Source organism: Aulonocara stuartgranti, assembly GCF_965226115.1.
Source record: "Aulonocara stuartgranti genome assembly, chromosome: 22".
Classification (NCBI taxonomy): Eukaryota; Metazoa; Chordata; class Actinopteri; order Cichliformes; family Cichlidae; genus Aulonocara; species Aulonocara stuartgranti.
Window position 1 is genome coordinate 26,823,898 of NC_138957.1, and position 19,140 is coordinate 26,843,037.

The 19,140-nt window shown below is 38.8% G+C and overlaps 3 protein-coding genes across 4 annotated transcripts in view; 1 reads left to right on the forward strand and 2 right to left on the reverse strand.

Annotated features, from left to right (window-relative positions):
* The first annotated feature begins 3,702 nt into the window (after positions 1 to 3,702).
* On the forward strand, positions 3,703 to 5,827 carry LOC309699381 (uncharacterized protein). The gene is made up of 2 exons (XM_082522386.1): positions 3,703 to 3,875; positions 4,469 to 5,827. Exons 1-2 carry the CDS (start codon positions 3,828 to 3,830, stop codon positions 5,639 to 5,641), a joined length of 1,221 nt encoding a protein of 406 aa, XP_082378512.1. The 5' UTR covers positions 3,703 to 3,827; the 3' UTR covers positions 5,642 to 5,827.
* A 91-nt stretch (positions 5,828 to 5,918) lies between these two features.
* Positions 5,919 to 13,833, reverse strand: anxa14 (annexin A14). 2 transcript variants are annotated; one of them, XM_082522388.1, is made up of 13 exons: positions 13,433 to 13,832; positions 13,143 to 13,182; positions 12,527 to 12,623; positions 12,348 to 12,436; positions 11,704 to 11,817; positions 11,527 to 11,617; positions 11,328 to 11,407; positions 11,085 to 11,123; positions 10,813 to 10,903; positions 10,604 to 10,699; positions 10,450 to 10,505; positions 6,382 to 6,489; positions 5,919 to 6,255 (listed from the first exon to the last, which is right to left on the reverse strand). In XM_082522388.1, exons 2-13 carry the CDS (start codon positions 13,167 to 13,169, stop codon positions 6,196 to 6,198), a joined length of 948 nt encoding a protein of 315 aa, XP_082378514.1. In that variant the 5' UTR covers positions 13,170 to 13,182; positions 13,433 to 13,832; the 3' UTR covers positions 5,919 to 6,195. The 2 variants fall into 2 exon arrangements, with proteins under 2 accessions (XP_082378514.1, XP_082378513.1); XM_082522387.1 differs by having other exon boundaries at positions 6,196 to 6,489; positions 13,433 to 13,833.
* Positions 13,834 to 15,101: 1,268 nt separating this feature from the next.
* crybg2 (crystallin beta-gamma domain containing 2) overlaps positions 15,102 to 19,140 on the reverse strand; it is a 36,832-nt gene continuing 32,793 nt past the window's right edge. Inside the window, exons 16-24 of the mRNA XM_082521703.1 lie at positions 18,891 to 19,017; positions 18,763 to 18,795; positions 18,188 to 18,300; positions 17,933 to 18,062; positions 17,648 to 17,787; positions 17,407 to 17,530; positions 16,662 to 16,820; positions 16,406 to 16,565; positions 15,102 to 16,195 (exon numbers count right to left, since the gene is read on the reverse strand). Coding sequence (XP_082377829.1) covers positions 16,107 to 16,195; positions 16,406 to 16,565; positions 16,662 to 16,820; positions 17,407 to 17,530; positions 17,648 to 17,787; positions 17,933 to 18,062; positions 18,188 to 18,300; positions 18,763 to 18,795; positions 18,891 to 19,017 — 1,075 coding nt within the window. The 3' untranslated portion in view covers positions 15,102 to 16,106. The remainder of the gene's footprint in view (positions 16,196 to 16,405; positions 16,566 to 16,661; positions 16,821 to 17,406; positions 17,531 to 17,647; positions 17,788 to 17,932; positions 18,063 to 18,187; positions 18,301 to 18,762; positions 18,796 to 18,890; positions 19,018 to 19,140) is intronic.

Below are 19,140 nucleotides of genomic sequence, written 5' to 3' on the forward strand. Positions count from 1 at the left end.
CAAGACAATAGACACCCAGGCTGAGTTCTCCGCCTCCCCTATATCTCCCCCACCTGCAGAGTGATTTCCTGGAGAGAGGATTCTGTTCAATTCAATTTTATTTATATAGCGCCAAATCACAACAAAAGTCGCCTCAAGGTAGTTCATAGATACAGAGAAAAACCCAACAATCATATGACCCCCTATGAGCAAGCACTTTGGCGACAGTGGGAAGGAAAAACTCCCTTTTAACAGGAAGAAACCTCCGGCAGAACCAGGCTCAGGGAGGGGCGGCCATCTGCTGCGACTGGTTGGGGTGAGAGAAGGAAGACAGGATAAAAGACATGCTGTGGAAGAGAGACAGAGGTTAATAACAGATATGATTCAATGCAGAGAGGTCTATTAACACATAGTGAGTGAGAAAGGTGACTGGAAAGGCAAAACTCAATGCATCATGGGAATCCCCGGCAGCCTACGTCTATTGCAGCATAACTAAGGGAGGATTCAGGGTCACCTGGTCCAGCCCTAACTATATGCTTTAGCAAAAAGGAAAGTTTTAAGCCTAATCATGAAAGTAGAGATAGTGTCTGTCTCCCGAATCCAAACTGGAAGCTGGTTCCACAGAAGAGGGGCCTGAAAACTGAAGGCTCTCCCTCCCATTCTACGTTTAAATACTCTAGGAACAACAAGTAGGCCTGCAGAGCGAGAGCGAAGTGCTCTAATGGGGTGATATGGTACTACAAGGTCATTAAGATAAGATGGGGCCTGATTATTTAAGACCTTGTATGTGAGGAGCAGGATTTTGAATTCAATTCTGGATTTAACAGGAAGCCGATGAAGGGAAGCCAAAACAGGAGAAATCTGCTCTCTCTTTCTAGTCCCTGTCAGGACTCTTGCTGCAGCATTTTGGATTAGCTGAAGGCTTTTCAGCAAGTTTTTTTGGACATCCTGATAATAATGAATTACAGTAGTCCAGCCTGGAAGTAATAAGTGCATGAACTAGTTTTTCAGCGTCACTTGGTCTTTCGTTAATTAATAGGCTGGTGTGAAAAATTGCTGCCACACCGCCCCCTCGGCCTGTGCTTCGAGATTTCTGGTAGTTAGAATGACTCGGGGGAGACCTCCTGCAAGATGTAACAGCCTCCCCCACCAGTTGAAGAGCCCCCCAGGTGGCCAACCAGGACCCTAGCCCCGAGACGGAGCACCCCCAGGGGTTTTAAGAGTAAGAAATTGTACCACTCTTGATGGTGTTTGTAGTTCAACTTGACCCGGTTTAAATTTCTTTTTTACTATGGATTTAATTTGTTGATATTCTAAAAATCTTTTCTTGTTGATCCCATATTGTGTAACTAGTCTGTCAAATGGAATAAATTCTGTTCTTTCTAATATATGTTCCAAGTATTTGATTCCTTTACAACTCCAATCTGGAAAGTTTATCATATTATTGTTTTGTAATATGTCAGGGTTGTTCCAGATAGGTGTACGTTTGCATGGGATTAATGAAGACGCCGTCAATTTTTGGCACGGTTGACCTAAAAAAAGTAGTCAGACAGGATGCTGTATGTATGATGCAAAAAAAAGACTTGAAGAAAAGTTGCAGAGGTTCACGTTGCTTACATTCAATACAAGCTCTACTTGCACAACAGTGTGGTCACGATTGGACATTTACGTGGAAGCAAACTAAAATACTTATATAGAACCAAAACACAACCAACCACAACAAAGGTGCTTTTTTACTGTAAGATAAAGCCCCCCCAAAAAATACAGAGAAAGGTTCAAGCTTCTTAAATGTTTTAGGAGTAGTCTCAGCAACAGCTAAGTGATTACATATTTTGAAGGTGCATTATCCTTTAACTCTGTTTTTCTGAAAAATAAATTATATCTTGACGAGTCGACAGCTGTATTGGGAAGGATGTTGCGAATAAATCACAAAAGTGGCGTTAATGCTTTTGTGGAATGACAATGCAATGTGATATCAGGTCCACGAAAGCAGGAAAAAAACATGCAAACAAAAGAAATCAAATAAAAAGCGAAAAACACTTCAGTAGATATCTGATAAACAAAAGAAGTTACTAAAGAGTAAAATAATAGAATAACACTCAAATAGATTGATATTGGGATTTCTTTTCACATTTTTTAACTATCCATTCATCCATTCTCTTCCGTTTATCCTTTTCAGGGTTGCGGGAACACTGGAGCCTATCCCAGCTGTTTTAAGGCAAGAGGCAGGGTACACCCCGAACAGGTCGCCAGTCTGTCACAGGGATAACAAACAGACACAGAAAACCATTCGCACTCACATTCACACCTACGGGCAGTTTAGGGTTTCCAGTTAGGGTTTTCCCCACTAACTGCATGTCTTTGTTCCATGCAAACACCGGGAGAACATGCAAACTCCACACGGAAAGACCCCGGCCTGATGGTGGAATTAAAATCAGGACCTTGGTGCTGTGAGGCAACAGTGCTAACCACCGTGCTGCCACATTTTTAACTAATCTTATGAAATAGCATGAACTGTGATGCACATACAGTTGTGATATGTTTGAAGTTAAATTTAAATCTGCAACTTAGTAGTCTCTATTGCCCTCTTCTGCCCAAGTAACTTCATTACAAAGATGGTTATTTGTTAGGCTGTTAAGGCTGTAAAAAAGCCAGTGAGTGAAACAGGTGTTAATCTTGACTTTAAAATAATAATCATTTGTAGATAGAGTCTTACAAGCGTAAATGTCAAATTTCTGGCACAACTTCACCTACTTCCAAGGTGCATGGAGAGGATGATAAACTCACAACGCAGGGACTCCAGCAAAACTTAAAATGAAAGGGGAACAACTTTATTGACTAACCAACGCGTTTGGCTTGTGGCCTTCATCAGGGTCCATCAAGGCCACAAGCCAAACGCGTTGGTTAGTCAATGAAAACTCTATCAGTGCCATCAGTAATAGCAGCTGAAAACTAAGAAGCAGCTTTTCGTTGTTTTCAAAACCCCTTTTCAGGGTCAAAGGTTTGTTATTGTCTCAAGTGAGAAACCGCATATGCCTTACTATTCTTAAATGACTGAAAGTTATCTTTATCCTACACTAACGTTGCTTAAGGGCAAGTATTTTTGTGTTTTTGTTACTCATTGGGGTTCTAGGTCATCTAACAGGAGGAAGTAAGATTCAGTGACTGACGATAAACAGAGCAACACTGGACAATGCTTAACAAGGAGCAACAATAGTACAGGGAAGGTAGTAAAATATAGGTTACAAATTAAACCATAAGTAAAACACATTGGCTGAAGCGGCTCAGTCAATGTGTTTTATGATAGTTGTGTTAAAAAGTTTGTGTTATTGTGAAATTTAAGCATTCAAGGTAAAGGTTAGCTGAAAGGGGTAACAAGAACTCATACTTTCCATACACTGAAAAATTTCTGACACTTGTCTGTTTGATCATTTTGATGCTGAAGGATTTCTTTTTTCCTTCTAATGTTTTCAGCACAGCGAATAAAGTATCCGTTCTGGGCACTTGTGATTGCTTATGCTTATAACTAATCCAAATTCTATTAAAATTGCACTAGAGAAAATACCTTGAACAAACACAAGCATGCATGCATGCACTCTCAAACATTCAGTAACACTCTGACAACTTCCTGGATGCTGGTCATCCAGGTCACACACTACGTCACACCTACCCCACCTGAAACGTGATATTATTGTATAAAAGCTCAGTGTCCCTGAACTCAGGAACAGGTTACAAGGAGAAGTTTCAACGAAACTTAGCACAAAAGTACATTATACTCTGATTTTTGTGCAATAGAACAATTTCTGTAACATCTCTGGTGCATCTCTGCCTCCTTGGTTCTTTCCATTATGGATTTATTGTGTCTGGGTTTTTTTACACTGGTTTTGCTGGCACAGGTAATTACCTATTTTTAAAGTTTTTAAAAAAAATGTTTTATTGAGTTTTATAATGATAAAAAGTCAATAAAAGTCAAAGTCAATAATTTAGGTGAAATATTGCAGAAAATGTGTGAATACAAAATGTTTCACAAACATGAGTGTATCGAGCTGACATGTCTAAAAGGATTAAAGTATTTAGAGGAGTTTTTATGTAAAAGTTCTTGCCAAACATTGTTAGGAGGATATCTAAAGGTGAAGAAGTTTTTAAAATAGAATTACATTTGTTTAATCATTATAGATTAATATTGGTCATCTTTTCCTGCCACTAGTAAATACTCAAGAAATTTCTGTTTGTGGTAACTGTAGCAGACACTTTGGAGGAATGATTAACTTCATTCGGAGAAAGAAACCGTTAATTTCTGATCTAATGTATTAATTCCTTACTGGAAAGAAATAATAGGTCAAGGAGAGTTTAGGTCATCCAAATACCATAGAATACGATTAACAGACTAAATAATGGGTTATGATGACAGCATAGGCACAGAAATTTTGCTGTTGTGCTTTTAGTCATTACATTTGTTGAAATGATATTCTATTTTATTCCTTCTGAGACTCCAAGAATCACTACTGCTGATCCAGGCAATACAACTGAGACTGCCACCCTGGACAACACAACTACAGCTGCCACCCTGGACAACATAACTAAAGCTGCTACCCTGGACAACACAACTACAGCTGCCACCCTGGACAACATAACTACAGCTACTACCCTGGACAGCACAACTACAGCTGCCACCCTGGACAACATAACTACAGCTGCTACCCTGGACAACACAACTACAGCTGCCACCCTGGACAACATAACTACAGCTGCTACCCTGGACAACATAACTACAGCTGCCACCCTGGACAACATAACTACAGCTGCCACCCTGGACAACATAACTACAGCTGCCACCCTGGACAATACAACTACAGCTGCCACCCTGGACAACATAACTACAGCTGCTACCCTGGACAGCACAACTACAGCTGCTACCCTGGACAACATAACTACAGCTGCCACCCTGGACAACATAACTACAGCTGCCACCCTGGACAACATAACTACAGCTGCCACCCTGGACAATACAACTACAGCTGCCACCCTGGACAACATAACTACAGCTGCTACCCTGGACAGCACAACTACAGCTGCTACCCTGGACAACATAACTACAGCTGCTACCCTGGACAACATAACTACAGCTGCCACCCTGGACAACATAACTACAGCTGCCACCCTGGACAATACAACTACAGCTGCCACCCTGGACAACATAACTACAGCTGCCACCCTGGACAACATAACTACAGCTGCCACCCTGGACAACATAACTACAGCTGCCACCCTGGACAACACAACTACAGCTACCACGCAGGCTGCCACCACCACTACTGCTACAACTACCAAACAGGCTGCCACCACCACCACTACAGCTACCACACAGGCTGCCACCACCACTACTTCTACAACTACCAAACAGGCTGCCACCACCACCACTACAGCTACCACACTTCCTATACAGGCTGCCACTGCCAATACCACTGGCACTCCAAACACCAACAGTACAGCTACTATCCCAGCCAACGCCACTACAGCTGCCACACAGGACAACATTACAACTCTAACCCAAAGCATCACAACAACAGTGACTACCACCACTGCAAATGGAGGATCGGAGGTGAAAGCTTCTGTGCTTTGTCTTGTTTTTCCACTCTTGCTCTACATGCCTTGTGTTTAATTGTCTGTGAAGCTTGCATACATTAATTGTAGATGCACTCTAATCACGGAAACAAAGGACAACATCTAAGGTAAATCCTGACCCCTTTTTGTTTTGTACACAAAATATATGTAGACTTATCCTAATCTTATGTGCTCTGCATTGTATTTCTTAAATATACAGGGGAACAGAACCATGCAGTAGAATAGAGCTAAACTGACGGTGCAACAAAAAACAAAACAAAGTGATTGTGATTTAAGAAAGAAAAAATATAATAGGTAACACAATTCAGAGCAAATGAAAGTGATAAAAGGCTTTATTACACACACCATATTTTGATCATGTTATATATATATATATATGTAATTAAAATGAACAAAAACCTGTTCTCCTTACATTTGATTGCACCTATAAGTACAAGTCAATAAGTAATATTTAAAATGGGTATACCTAAAGTAAGTGATTCAATGCAATATGAAGATTAGCATAAAACAGAGCTTATTTTTGTACTAGCAACGGGAAGGAAGTTACTAAATCAGTGAGTAGCAGATGCAGCTAAAACTTGTAGGCTTTATTTAATCTTCAGATCGACATATAGCAAGCAGTGCCTTTAGATAGTCTCCTTTAAAGTGGTTCTGTTGGAAAAACAGGAAATAGCAAGAAAATACAAATATTTATGCAAATATTTGAAATAGAAATATCGATATATTTACTATATAATAAATATTTATATTTAGAACAATTTTATCTGTGTGACAAACCTGCAGTGTAGTGTAGAGGGAAGTGCCTGTTAATTTAATGAAAGCAGCTCGGATACAGAGTAGATCTTCCTCACTGTGAGACACCATAATCCGCTGCACTATTTCTTTCTGTAAGAGTGAAATGAATATTGGTAACCAGTGCGTCAACAGTCTCTCCAGATGTATAGTCTGTCATTTTGACCCATCTGTACAGAGGAAGTTTGTTTTTTCATGTGCACTCATCAAAATTAAACCACTACACTACAAATAAACATGGTCTCTGCCTCTTCTAATAAACTTTATAAAATTACAGTGATTATGAGTTTCTTAAGCAACAGAAAATAATAGAAATAGCCCCAAAATTATTAAAAAATATATACATATAAAAAAACAGTAAATAAATAAATAAAATCCTACATATTAAAATGGCTGCGGTCGATTTTAGGGATCCCATGTTGGTTTGGGTATTTCCTAGCGGTGACAGAAGTTACAGTGTTTTCACTCTCTGACATTATCTTTGAACTTGTTTAATATCTGTGAACGACGGCCACATTTTGCAGAGTCACAAAAGTGCATTTGTGGACAAGGACTTCCTATATACCAAGCCAGTGCCAGTGCGGCATAGTAAAGTACTAAAAGTACCAGTAGGGTGAAATAATTTATGCAAATATGACTGTGGGCAGACTGCGTTTGCAAATATTTGGTTATATTAAGTTCAAATATATTCAATAGTGATCACAGGATATGGCATTCATAATAGAAACTTTCCTTTCCTTATACTGACCATCATATCAACTGATTTTTCTATTATGAGCAGTGTTGGAAGGTTACTTTTAAAATGTATTCCACTACAGATTACAGATTACATGCCCCAAAATGTACAGGGAGTGCAGAATTATTAGGCAAATGAGTATTTTGTCCACATCATCCTCTTCATGCATGTTGTCTTACTCCAAGCTGTATAGGCTCGAAAGCCTACTACCAATTAAGCATATTAGGTGATGTGCATCTCTGTAATGAGAAGGGGTGTGGTCTAATGACATCAACACCCTATATCAGGTGTGCATAATTATTAGGCAACATCCTTTCCTTTGGCAAAATGGGTCAAAAGAAGGACTTGACAGGCTCAGAAAAGTCAAAAATAGTGAGATATCTTGCAGAGGGATGCAGCAGTCTCAAAATTGCAAAGCTTCTGAAGCGTGATCATCAAACAATCAAGCGTTTCATTCAAAATAGTCAACAGGGTTGCAAGAAGCGTGTGGAAAAACTAAGGCACCAAATAACTGCCCATGAACTGAGAAAAGTCAAGCGTGCAGCTGCCAAGATGCCACTTGCCACCAGTTTGGCCATATTTCAGAGCTGCAACATCACTGGAGTGCCCAAAAGCACAAGGTGTGCAATACTCAGAGACATGGCCAAGGTAAGAAAGGCTGAAAGACGACCACCACTGAACAAGACACACAAGCTGAAACGTCAAGACTGGGCCAAGAAATATCTCAAGACTGGTTTTTCTAAGGTTTTATGGACTGATGAAATGAGAGTGAGTCTTGATGGGCCAGATGGATGGGCCCGTGGCTGGATTGGTAAAGGGCAGAGAGCTCCAGTCCGACTCAGACGCCAGCAAGGTGGAGGTGGAGTACTGGTTTGGGCTGGTATCATCAAAGATGAGCTTGTGGGGCCTTTTCGGGTTGAGGATGGAGTCAAGCTCAACTCCCAGTCCTACTGCCAGTTTCTGGAAGACACCTTCTTCAAGCAGTGGTACAGGAAGAAGTCTGCATCCTTCAAGAAAAACATGATTTTCATGCAGGACAATGCTCCATCACACGCGTCCAAGTACTCCACAGCGTGGCTGGCAAGAAAGGGTATAAAAGAAGAAAAACTAATGACATGGCCTCCTTGTTCACCTGATCTGAACCCCATTGAGAACCTGTGGTCCATCATCAAATGTGAGATTTACAAGGAGGGACAACAGTACACCTCTCTGAACAGTGTCTGGGAGGCTGTGGTTGCTGCTGCACGCAATGTTGATGGTGAACAGATCAAAACACTGACAGAATCCATGGATGGCAGGCTTTTGAGTGTCCTTGCAAAGAAAGGTGGCTATATTGGTCGCTGATTTGTTTTTGTTTTGTTTTTGAATGTCAGAAATGTATATTTGTGAATGTGGAGATGTTATATTGGTTTCACTGGTAAAAATAAATAATTGAAATGGGTATATATTTGTTTTTTGTTAAGTTGCCTAATAATTATGCACAGTAATAGTCACCTGCACACACAGATATCCCCCTAAAATAGCTAAAACTAAAAGCAAACTAAAAACTACTTCCAAAAACATTCAGCTTTGATATTAATGTTTTTTGGGTTCATTGAGAACATGGTTGTTGTTCAATGATAAAATTATTCCTCAAAAATACAACTTGCCTAATAATTCTGCACTCCCTGTATTTTGTAACGTATTCCGTTACTCAATAAGTGTAATGTATTCAGAATACTTTGGATTACTTAATATATTATCATGCTTTTTACAACTACATGAATGTACTATTGCTGTGTGATGTATTACTATTACTGAAGGCCACTCGCCATACCAAAACCAACTAGATTTTTAAATTTTAAAATGAGTAACAGTTAGGTATGGCTGCACTATTTGCAGCAATCTCGTATAGAAAACTGTTCCACTCGTATATAAAACAGGTCCGCGGCTCGAACCATAGTAAAGGGACCTCTGGCTAATACGTCGGGTTCAGTGTCGGGCTTGTAGCCGAAAACTAGCTTTACTTTGTTGTCTGGGTCAACTTTGCTAGCGAGAGAGAGAGAGAGAGGCGTTCAAAGGCTGCTTCAACAGAACTTCGGAGAAAAACACGAACATAGTGTACAGTCAAGTCTTAATGGCTTACTTACAACTGGACTACATTGCCCATGAGGCTACATTCTTTAGGGCTATGCCTGTAACACTCTGCCTATTGCCTTCATATTAAATAAGTTTTTGAATAATAATTAAAAAAAATATTTCTTCACGTCATTTTGTGGGCCGCAAGTAGAGGTGACATGGGCCGCGAGACTGAGACACGGGCATTAGAGCCTCTTAATGCGTGTTTTGTTTGGGTTTCCACCGGCGTGGAATTACCAAAAATAGTGAGGGAATAGCCTAACATATGAAATAGGAAAAGATCTCTGTGTAATCACTTTATTTCAACAAAGACAGTATTCTCAATACCACCCTTTTAAACGGTAACTGTAATGGAATACAGTTAGTCATATTTTGTATTTTAAATATGTAACGGCGGTACATGTATTTCGTTACTCCCCACTGATTATGAGCACATCTATAAAGAAAAATCGTCACACCTCGCAACAGGTGAGGACCTCGTCAGTAGCTATTTGGACCCAGACAATACCTAGGAACTACATACCTTCCCCTTTCTCTTTTATTTCTACTGCTAATAGGAACTCTGAAGAGATTTAACAACCAGACACAAGTTGGTAAGTTGGTAATAACCTCTCGTAGTTCTTCAGTTTCTTTTATTTCTGTGTTTTTTTCAAAAAAAATTTTATTGTGAGGTTAAGAAGAAGTATGGCTGAAGTTAGTTGAAAAGAATTGCTAGCAAATATTTTCATATTTAGATAAAGTCTAAATATGAAAGATTCAATAAAGTCTGGATTTTTTAAAGTTGTGTTTTATTTCAATTTCAATCATATCTATAATCAAATCTTGTATTGGACACAAAAATAAATATTAAACTGCTAAAGTAAATATGCAAATTAAATAGATGGATATATATATATATATATATATATATATATATATATATATATATATATATATATATATATCCATCCATCCATATATATATATCCATCACCACATCCATAGCTGGACTCAATCATTTGATAAACCTATCAGACAGTATGTCATTTGTTCTGTGTGATATAACCCCCACATGTCCTTATGGCCAACTGTTACATATTATGTAGTTCTTCCATCAGTGCCTTCTGGTATTTGAATTCTGGCCGAATCCCTCTTTGAGTAGTTTTGAAATCTTCTCCCAAAACTTCTATCATAGATAAATTACCACAAAATCGTCTCACCTTCATGGTCTTAAGTCTCGTGGCAAGGTAGGCATCACGGTTTTGAATGCACTGTACTGTGATAAGACAAATATTAGGATAATGTTGGGTCTCCACCTAATAATGGTATGAAGTGCACAATAAATGTTCAAACAGTATGTCAAACTGTGTTTACCCAAAACTTTCAGACCCAAGCGAAAGTCTCCTGAAAACCTTTTCTCTATGATCTGATCCACCGTCTGCCCAAGCTCCAGCTCCAGTCCCATCAACACTGTTAATCATGCACAAAGTCGGGGGGGATGAAGATATTGGGATTTAAAAACTAAATCAAAACACTTTTTAACACAGAAAGATTAATGATTTTTTAAAAAAAGGGACAGCCACCATTGTCAAGATGTTCTACATCTCTAGAAGTCAATATGTCAATCCATTGTCCTGCCTCAGCTTTCTTCCCTTTTAGGGATGCAGAGAGAGTCTAAATGATCAGACATAATAATGATGAAACACATTAAGGGTTAAAGGAGTAAAAATATACAGTTTTGTTTCAACTATTTCAGAATCAAGTAGTCAGTAGATGTATATGGTTTAACGTATTAAAAGAGCACTTTTTACTCCAGTGCCTTTTAGTTATGTTTGTACATAAAAGTAAATAATACCTCAATGTCTGTCTGAACCACACCAGCGACACATCCTTTCTGTTATGAGAGGGGGTGAAAGAAAAAACAAGAGGAACTATAATTTCAAAAGCTGGACTTAATTTCAAATGTGTGCTGTACTGTTTGTGTTCCCAGTGAAAGTTATACACAGGCAAAAGTTAAGCGTAGGATTTCATTCATTGTAGATCAAATTCTTTGGTTATAATTCAATCAAAGGCGATGACCAATGACATAAATATTTACATGTAGCAAAGCTTTAAGAAGCTTCTCAAAGTCATTACTGGTTTCCGATTCGATTTCCTTTTCCAGATCCTTCTTATACACTAAAACAGGAAGAGCAAAAAGAAAAAGAAGGATTAGGATTTAAACATCTAATTTCAAATAAACAATCTTTTTGGTCATTTAAAAAAAAAAAAAGTATCATAAAAGATCTTTGACTTACTTTCTTTGTATGCAGCACTGATGCTTTGCAGCTGCTTTCCAGATCTTGTGCTCAGAATTTCCGCAAGCGTTTCTTCATCTGTGCCCAAACCCTGCACACACATACCATGCACATTTCTTGATATAAAACAGTTATAACATCTATTCCAAAATCCTAAAGATGAAAGCAACCACTCACCGCCATGGCCTCCTGGAGACGGTAAGCTTCATACTCCACGGGGGGCATCAACAGTTCCAGCAAAAGAAGCTCCAGGTCTCCAGATAAAGCTTTCTTCAGAGCAGTTATTATATCCTAATTCACCACATGCATAAATAAAATAACACTGAATTAATTCTTATTTTGACTTGACTCAGAGTTTCACTCCTGGTTTTCTTTTTGTAATTCTTGTTAAGTTATTTTAGTAAAGAAACAGTAAATATCTAGAAAAAACCTCTGACTAATGGGAAAAAAAACCCCAGAGTACACTTGGGATTGGAAGTGGATTCACACAAAACCTGCCTGACTATCACACTATGGTGTACTCTTTCCCTGTAAGACACTACAGTTGGGCATGTGACAGTAGTTCTGAAGTTGCTAAACAAAGGTGTGTTCACACCTTTAATGTCACCGTTTTTTTATTATTTGATCAGCAAACACTTCAAAGTTACAGATGAGCAAGGCTAAACTTTTATAACTACTAAACCTCAAACTGAAACTTCAGTTTCATTGCTTAATATATTTTATTATAGGAGACAACTTTACACTTCATGGTTTCCACAAAACCATTAAAGTTTTAATTTCGAAACTCTTTGAAAAGGTTGTTACTGTTTCTATTTTCTCACCTTATGTGTTAGCTCCTGAAAGACCTGAGCAATTACTTGCCTCTGGGCGTTGTTCCTATTGGTTAGTATTCTCAGTAGCGTCACTGTGTCTGAGCAAGATACACGATATTCAATAAATTACCAGGAAAAGGGTGGAAAGAAATCGTGGGAATTTATTTTCAACATATGCCAATGAATGCCTTTGTTTTCCAGTGCTGTCACGATCTCCGTCACATCTCTGTCAGGGTAGAAATTGGAGTAGGGTCGTACTGTTCCAAGGGTCCCCCAGTACATATCCTATTTAATAAAAAGGGACAATAATTGTGGCATCCACTCTCTATACAATATATAAAACAACTGAGTGGCAAGAATCAAGTGAAATGTGTAACAACTAACCTCATACTGAGCATACCGCGAAGGTATGGAGATGTAGAACAATACAGATCAGCCATGCTTGAATTTAAAGAATGCTAAGTATGTCAGACTTCTAGGAGGAGGTGCACGCATGTGTGTGTGTGTGTGTGTGGAGGGGGATGGTTCAACACAAACTATTAATACAAGTAATTTTCAATAATGAAACAAATTGGTTGAATTGTATTACTCGGCTTTCTTGATATTTAAAATCTAAACGTGACAATGCGCAGCAACCTTCAGAGCACTTGTTTATAGACAGCAATAAAAGGTATGTAGATAACCAGACTGAACATGACTGCAGATAAGGCTATTTGCAAATGTGGAGTCTTAGTGAGCAGAGTAATAAATCTTAGTGAAGAGTGAAGACGGGGCAGAGGTGTACTTCTTGGAATGTTTACTTACATAAGAGTCAGAGTACTCAGAATCCATGGCTTGCTTGTACCTAATGTGAGCAAAAACGGAAATGGCAAAGACATTAACAGCCCACATCACGGAACAAACAGATAATGTGACTTCATTTTAATAGGTTTAATAGAGATTCTCCAATGAAACTTAAAGTCTACAGCATAGCTTTTGAGAATCTAGGAATTCGTGACAGTAACATATGAAGGAGGAGGCCAAGTCCGAGCTGATTAGCGTTAGCCACTTATTTCTTAAACAAATTATTTAAAAGGAATTGTTATTTTTCTTACCTGTAACAGAATACTAGGCCAGCTGTGACAAGGAGTGGAGGTAGTGTATCTTTTTTTTTTTTTTTTTTTTTTTGTACAACCTCTCCGCCAACAAGCCCTGTATTTCAGTCCCACCCACAGTACGCCACAGCTGCTTCCCGTACACCCACTTGCGTGTCAGTCAAAGATACTGACCAATCAGTGCCCAGCATGTTCACAGCTCTGTTCACAGTTTCCCTGCTCAAATACTATGGCAACCCAGTTATACTTGAGCGTCAAGCAGGAATCTTGATAGTCAGGTTTGGTTACAGGCAACATTTTCTGTGGAATTTGACCATCATTTGTACTTCACGGCTGACTTTCCCCAAAATAAATAATTGACACGCTGTTGCTTTGGGCCAAACACAGTTCATGACATTCAAAGAAGAAATTGTAAGTTATAGCTTTGGCATGTTAAAGCTTTATACCAAGATAAGCAAAAAGATTTAATAAGCAAACTAATGAGGCAACATGCTGGCCATTTCTGAAAGTAAATGGAGGGCACACTCTGGTTTCAGGGTGTGCCTATGTATGACCAGGTGGTCTTTTAGATTCAAAGCCTGTGCAGCTAGACGGAACAAAAAGGCTTTTCAACAGACACATCTGATGATACCAGCGATAAGAGGATATAGATGTGATAGAGAGCGGGGGTGTTGTGCATTTTTTCAGAAAACTTATTACAGAAGAACAAATGTCACAAGGTTTTGATCTGTCCCATCCTCTGTGCTGGTTGGCTTCTACCAGTTTCTCGTCTACAGAAGGCAAATAAACAGATCTATGTGGTTATTACAAACAAAGCTGATCTAGAGCAGACTGTGTACCCTTTGATAAACTCTGCTAAACAAAGCACTATTTAAAGCAGGGCTGCCCAATCCCGGTCCTCGAGAGCTACTATCCTGCAGCTTTTAGATGCATCCCTACTCCAACACAGCTGAATCAAATGGTTTGATTACCTCTTCAGCATGCCATCATGTTTGGCAAAGGCCTGATAACAAGCCATTCATTTGATTCAGCTGTGTGGGAACAAGGATGCATCTAAAAGCTGCAGGACGGTAGCTCTCGAGGACCGGGATTGGGCACCCCTGATTTAAAGGGACAATTTGTATGCATCTCATTACTATGGAAATATTAGAAACAATTCAAATTTTTTATAGAAGCATTTAAATAATAGTGCAGGTGGCCTAGATACTTCCCGTGGCTTAAGTGAAACCACTGAACGCATGTGATATGTGAATTAGGTGAATTTGTGAGTGAAGTCTGAAATTTTAAATGTCTTTTAAAGATTGAAAACTGTTTATTCAAGCATGTGCACAACTATTGAAAGCAGATGAAATGCTAGCTGAATTGGGGTGAAAATAGTAGAGGTCACCAAAGCTTATTTGACACTGCTAAACCTTGCAGAAAGCCTCCCCAAAAGAGTTGAAGCTGTTGTAGCTGAAACGGTCCACCAACATCATATTAACCCTTTGGATTAAGAACTGGACTTCACTCGAGTGTTCTCAAAGAGCTAAAGTATGAGCACTGATGATGTTGGTCTAAAATGCACAGCAGATAATGTCCTGAGTAGTTTAAAAAACTATGATGAAAAACAAGAAAGAAAAAGATGAATGGATTAAAAAAATAAATAAATAAAAATACACCCTTATTTTGTAATCTTTTCTACAATCATTTTATTCAATATTTAATATTTTAAAACCTTTCCCTCCTACATAACATGAAATTACATCTTTAGTATCAAATATTAACATACAGCTGAAGCAGGGAACACAGAAACATACACATTAAGATTTACATCAAAATATGTCAAGAAACGGTAACTCGACAGAAACTGCACAGTTCATTGCACTGGACCATGCATGTATACGTAAGTGCAACATTTCCCACAACACATACAGGATTTTTATATTACATATATAAAAACAAAAAATTAAAAGCGTAACACGCATTTCTTGAATACCAAACATCCTTTTGGCTTCACCCATCCAGCTTCACTATAAACCCCAGAAGGCCATTTTGTTTTCATTCCAGGAAATCAAATGCCCAAAAGCAATTTGAATTTCAAACTTAGATTTATAGTAAACAAATGTAGGACGAGATGATGTTCCTCTTCTACAGACAAAAAAAAAAAGCCCCCATAAACCCAGATTCCGATAAACATGGAAATCCCAGGCTGGATAATCAAATTGTTGACAAATGATCAGCTGGAAGGTCAAATGAAAGTCGCAGAACAGTGTGAACCATATACGGAATTTTCACTGTACATCCTCAAACAAATAACATGTATTTGCCATTGCTTTTCGACTCATGCTCCAAATAAAACTAAACAAATCAAGGCACTTATTTAAACTCTTCTTTGGTAAAATACATTTTGAAAATGATTAAAAACAAAAAAACAAAACAAAAAAAAACATTTCATGCTATGAATGCAAACTAACAAAAAACCTTGAAAACAACTTGGGCAGCTTTTGCAGGGCATCTATTGCTTCTACGCATTCTTGCTGTTGGATACTGATTTCAAACTAGCTCATAGGTTTTAGAAGGAATTGCATGTCCTGAGATGCAGTAAGTCATGAAACAGATACAAGAGTGGATACTGAAATATCAAGACAATATCACAAAGTGGCAAAGATAAGCTCGGTTCCTGTGCTGCTGATGGCTACAGCAACTCTATCTCCCACTGCTGGCTGGGCCTCTCATCATTCTCGGGCATAATGACCACGTGGTCCTTGTCGTAAGTTTTGCCACCTGATGAAAAAAGTAGTTTCACAATGTAAATCTGACTAATTATTCATGCTGTAGTGGAATGTAACTAAATAAACTCATTTTCATTGTGGAATTGTTATTATTACATTAATAATTTTAGAAAATGAAAGCCAGTAAAAACTACAATAGCCACTAACAACTTTACACGCAACAAATGTTTAAAGGTTAAATTACCACATTTTCTTCTCATACCTTTAACATCCAGGACCATGCCAGGGAAAGTATTGCTAGTGATGAGGCCTTTCATTGGGGCAGTCCAGGTTTGAACGGGCTGTCGGGTTTCTGTCCACAGAACCACCTTTGCTGCTGGCTCTATGTTGCCAACCACCTGAAGGCTCATGGTTGGGGACAACTACAGAATACACAAAGTATTATGTTGGAAAGAATTGTCAAGATTTGAAATGTATGACTGTGTTGAGGTTTTCGGAGATGTCACCAGCATTGTTACCTTGTTTTTAATCAGTCCATCCTGGTAGAACCAGATGTCACTCAGTGGCTCCACCTCAGGCGTCACCACCACTCGTCCTGATTTCAACTCCTCCACGCCACCCTGGACGGACAGGAAGTGACCTCGCTCTGTGTTCTTGATACGGAAAAAGTGGCGCTTCTGTAGAAGGAAAAAAATAGCACAATGTATTACTGTTATAGAATCTGTGGGCAGGCCAGACAACTCAAAGTTATTTGTAAATAAATACTAGCTGAAGTGAACAGAACTGGCTGCACTTGTAATGATGGACATTCGTTTCCATTTTTTTTCTTTTTAAATATAGGGACCAACAGAATCACCATTCTCTCCGTTTTGGAACTATTGGATACTTTTAACATCTGAGATTTATAAAAATGTCAGCCTGGTTTACTAATAACACTAATGAGTGACCTAGAACACCAAAATCAACACCTTTAGGATCAAATTATTCTTCTTTAAGGCTCCTAATAAAGGCTTTGTTTGTTTTTTAAGGCTCCTAATGAGGGTTTTTCGATGCAATCTTCACTTATTGTGTAAAATGAAGGCTCTGAACTGGTGCTGGCGACAGGAGCTTAAGTCTATAAACATGATTTAATGCCATTAAAAGCAGGAAGAAAATAATTGTATAATTTTCTTTTAATAATTAATAAAGATTCAAACTTTCAGAGGTTCTCTTATTGTGTACCTCATGTTAAAAAGTCATTGTAAAGAATACTTGTTAACAAACCTGTCTGACTGGGTACATTGAGCCAATAGTGTGAAGGGAGCTGAACTTTGGCCAGTTGGTGATTTCAATTGGCTCCAGCAGGAACTGGCGCCCCCTGTAGTTGCTGTGTTCACATATCACCCAGCTACAAAGCAGGAAAGTGGACACAAAGAATTACTTATGACAACAGTATCCAGGTTCTCAGCAAGATATTTTTGGTTCACTATTAGCTGATGAAGCCATTTAATTGCATGTAAGTTACCAGCCGCTGTTGACTCTGAGCGACAGGATGTGGTTGTTGAAGCCTTCTTCTACCATACTCAGGATCTCTGTGTCTGTGGTGATCTCTCTGCCCTCCAGACACTCAAGCCCGAACAAAGAGATGGAAGGAACTGAGAACAACTGGAGAAAGAAAGAGCATTTAGTAAGGCCATTGCCATTGTGTGCAATAGGTCGGCACCCATAACATGAAATCTCCCACTCGTGGGACTAATAAAGGTATCTTATAATCGAGAGCAAAATTTTCCTGTGTGAGTGCATTTCTTACCAAGGGCACAATCTTAACAGAACGAATGGAACAGTCAGGGGGGCAGCCCATGCTGGTTAGATTGGGGTAGTCTCCTTCAGATAAGACATACAAGTTCCCAGAGAACTGTTCATTCTCATAGACGACCCAGCTGAAATACACAGTGTTAAATTGTGTCTTTATTGCTTTGCTTATTGACTTGAAAAAATAAAAAATACACACACACCAAATCATGGCAACTCTAACTTTTACTCACTTTACTTCCTGCTTACTCACCTTCTTCCCGTCACTCTGCATGACTTGGTAACTAATTTTTCTGGCATTTCCTCCTGTTTGCAGTTAAAGATGTAACACTCTCCCTGGAAGTCTGGCTCAGAGTACAATTTTATCTGACAAGAAGAAATAGGCAAAGCAAGGTGAGATGCCAGCTGAGAACATTTATATCTGTACTGTGACAGAAGCAAAGTTAACAGGGAAAATGTCAAGGTGCTTAACTTTGACCAAGTTATTAGCTTTAAGATATGCTCCATCCTTGAAAAAGGTTTTAAGCAAACAAAAAGAAACTCTGGATTCAAGTAATACAGTTCAATGTAACCTTCGCACATTGTTTTGGGACTGCTATCAGGCAGGGGACAGAGAAAGGTGAAGAAAAACAAACTCTACTGCAGTTTATAAGTTATACACTAAGCCTGTCGACCTTTGAACAGTGGAGCAAAATAACTAAAAAACAAAACAAAACAAAAAAACCCCTGCATAACCCAAGCTTAGAGCAATTCAGACAGTCTCTTCTTTACAACACTGCTTCAATTCAATTCCCCATGAAAGCTTTCTTTCCACATGACTGTACTTACCTCATCCCTGGACCTTGAACTGTCATTTGGAGCCTAATAACAAGACAAAACAAAACAAACAGAAGAATTACATGTCTGCACAGTTCTTAGTTTAGCAGTTTGAAGATACGACTCCCAGTGATTCTCACCAGTAAGATGGGCTGAACTGAGCAGACACGAGTGTCTTGAGACCCCCAGTCAGCACAGTTATTGTAGAAGCCTTTCTCTAGAATGTACTGGTGACCAGAAAAGTCCACATGCGAGTAAGCGATCCATCTGTAAGGAAGACAAACAAATACCTGATTATTGTAAAACCTGTCAATTCGTCGGTACAATGTAAGAAGAGGGGAAAAATATATATATATTAAAAAAAATAAAAAATACTGGTGTCTTCTACAC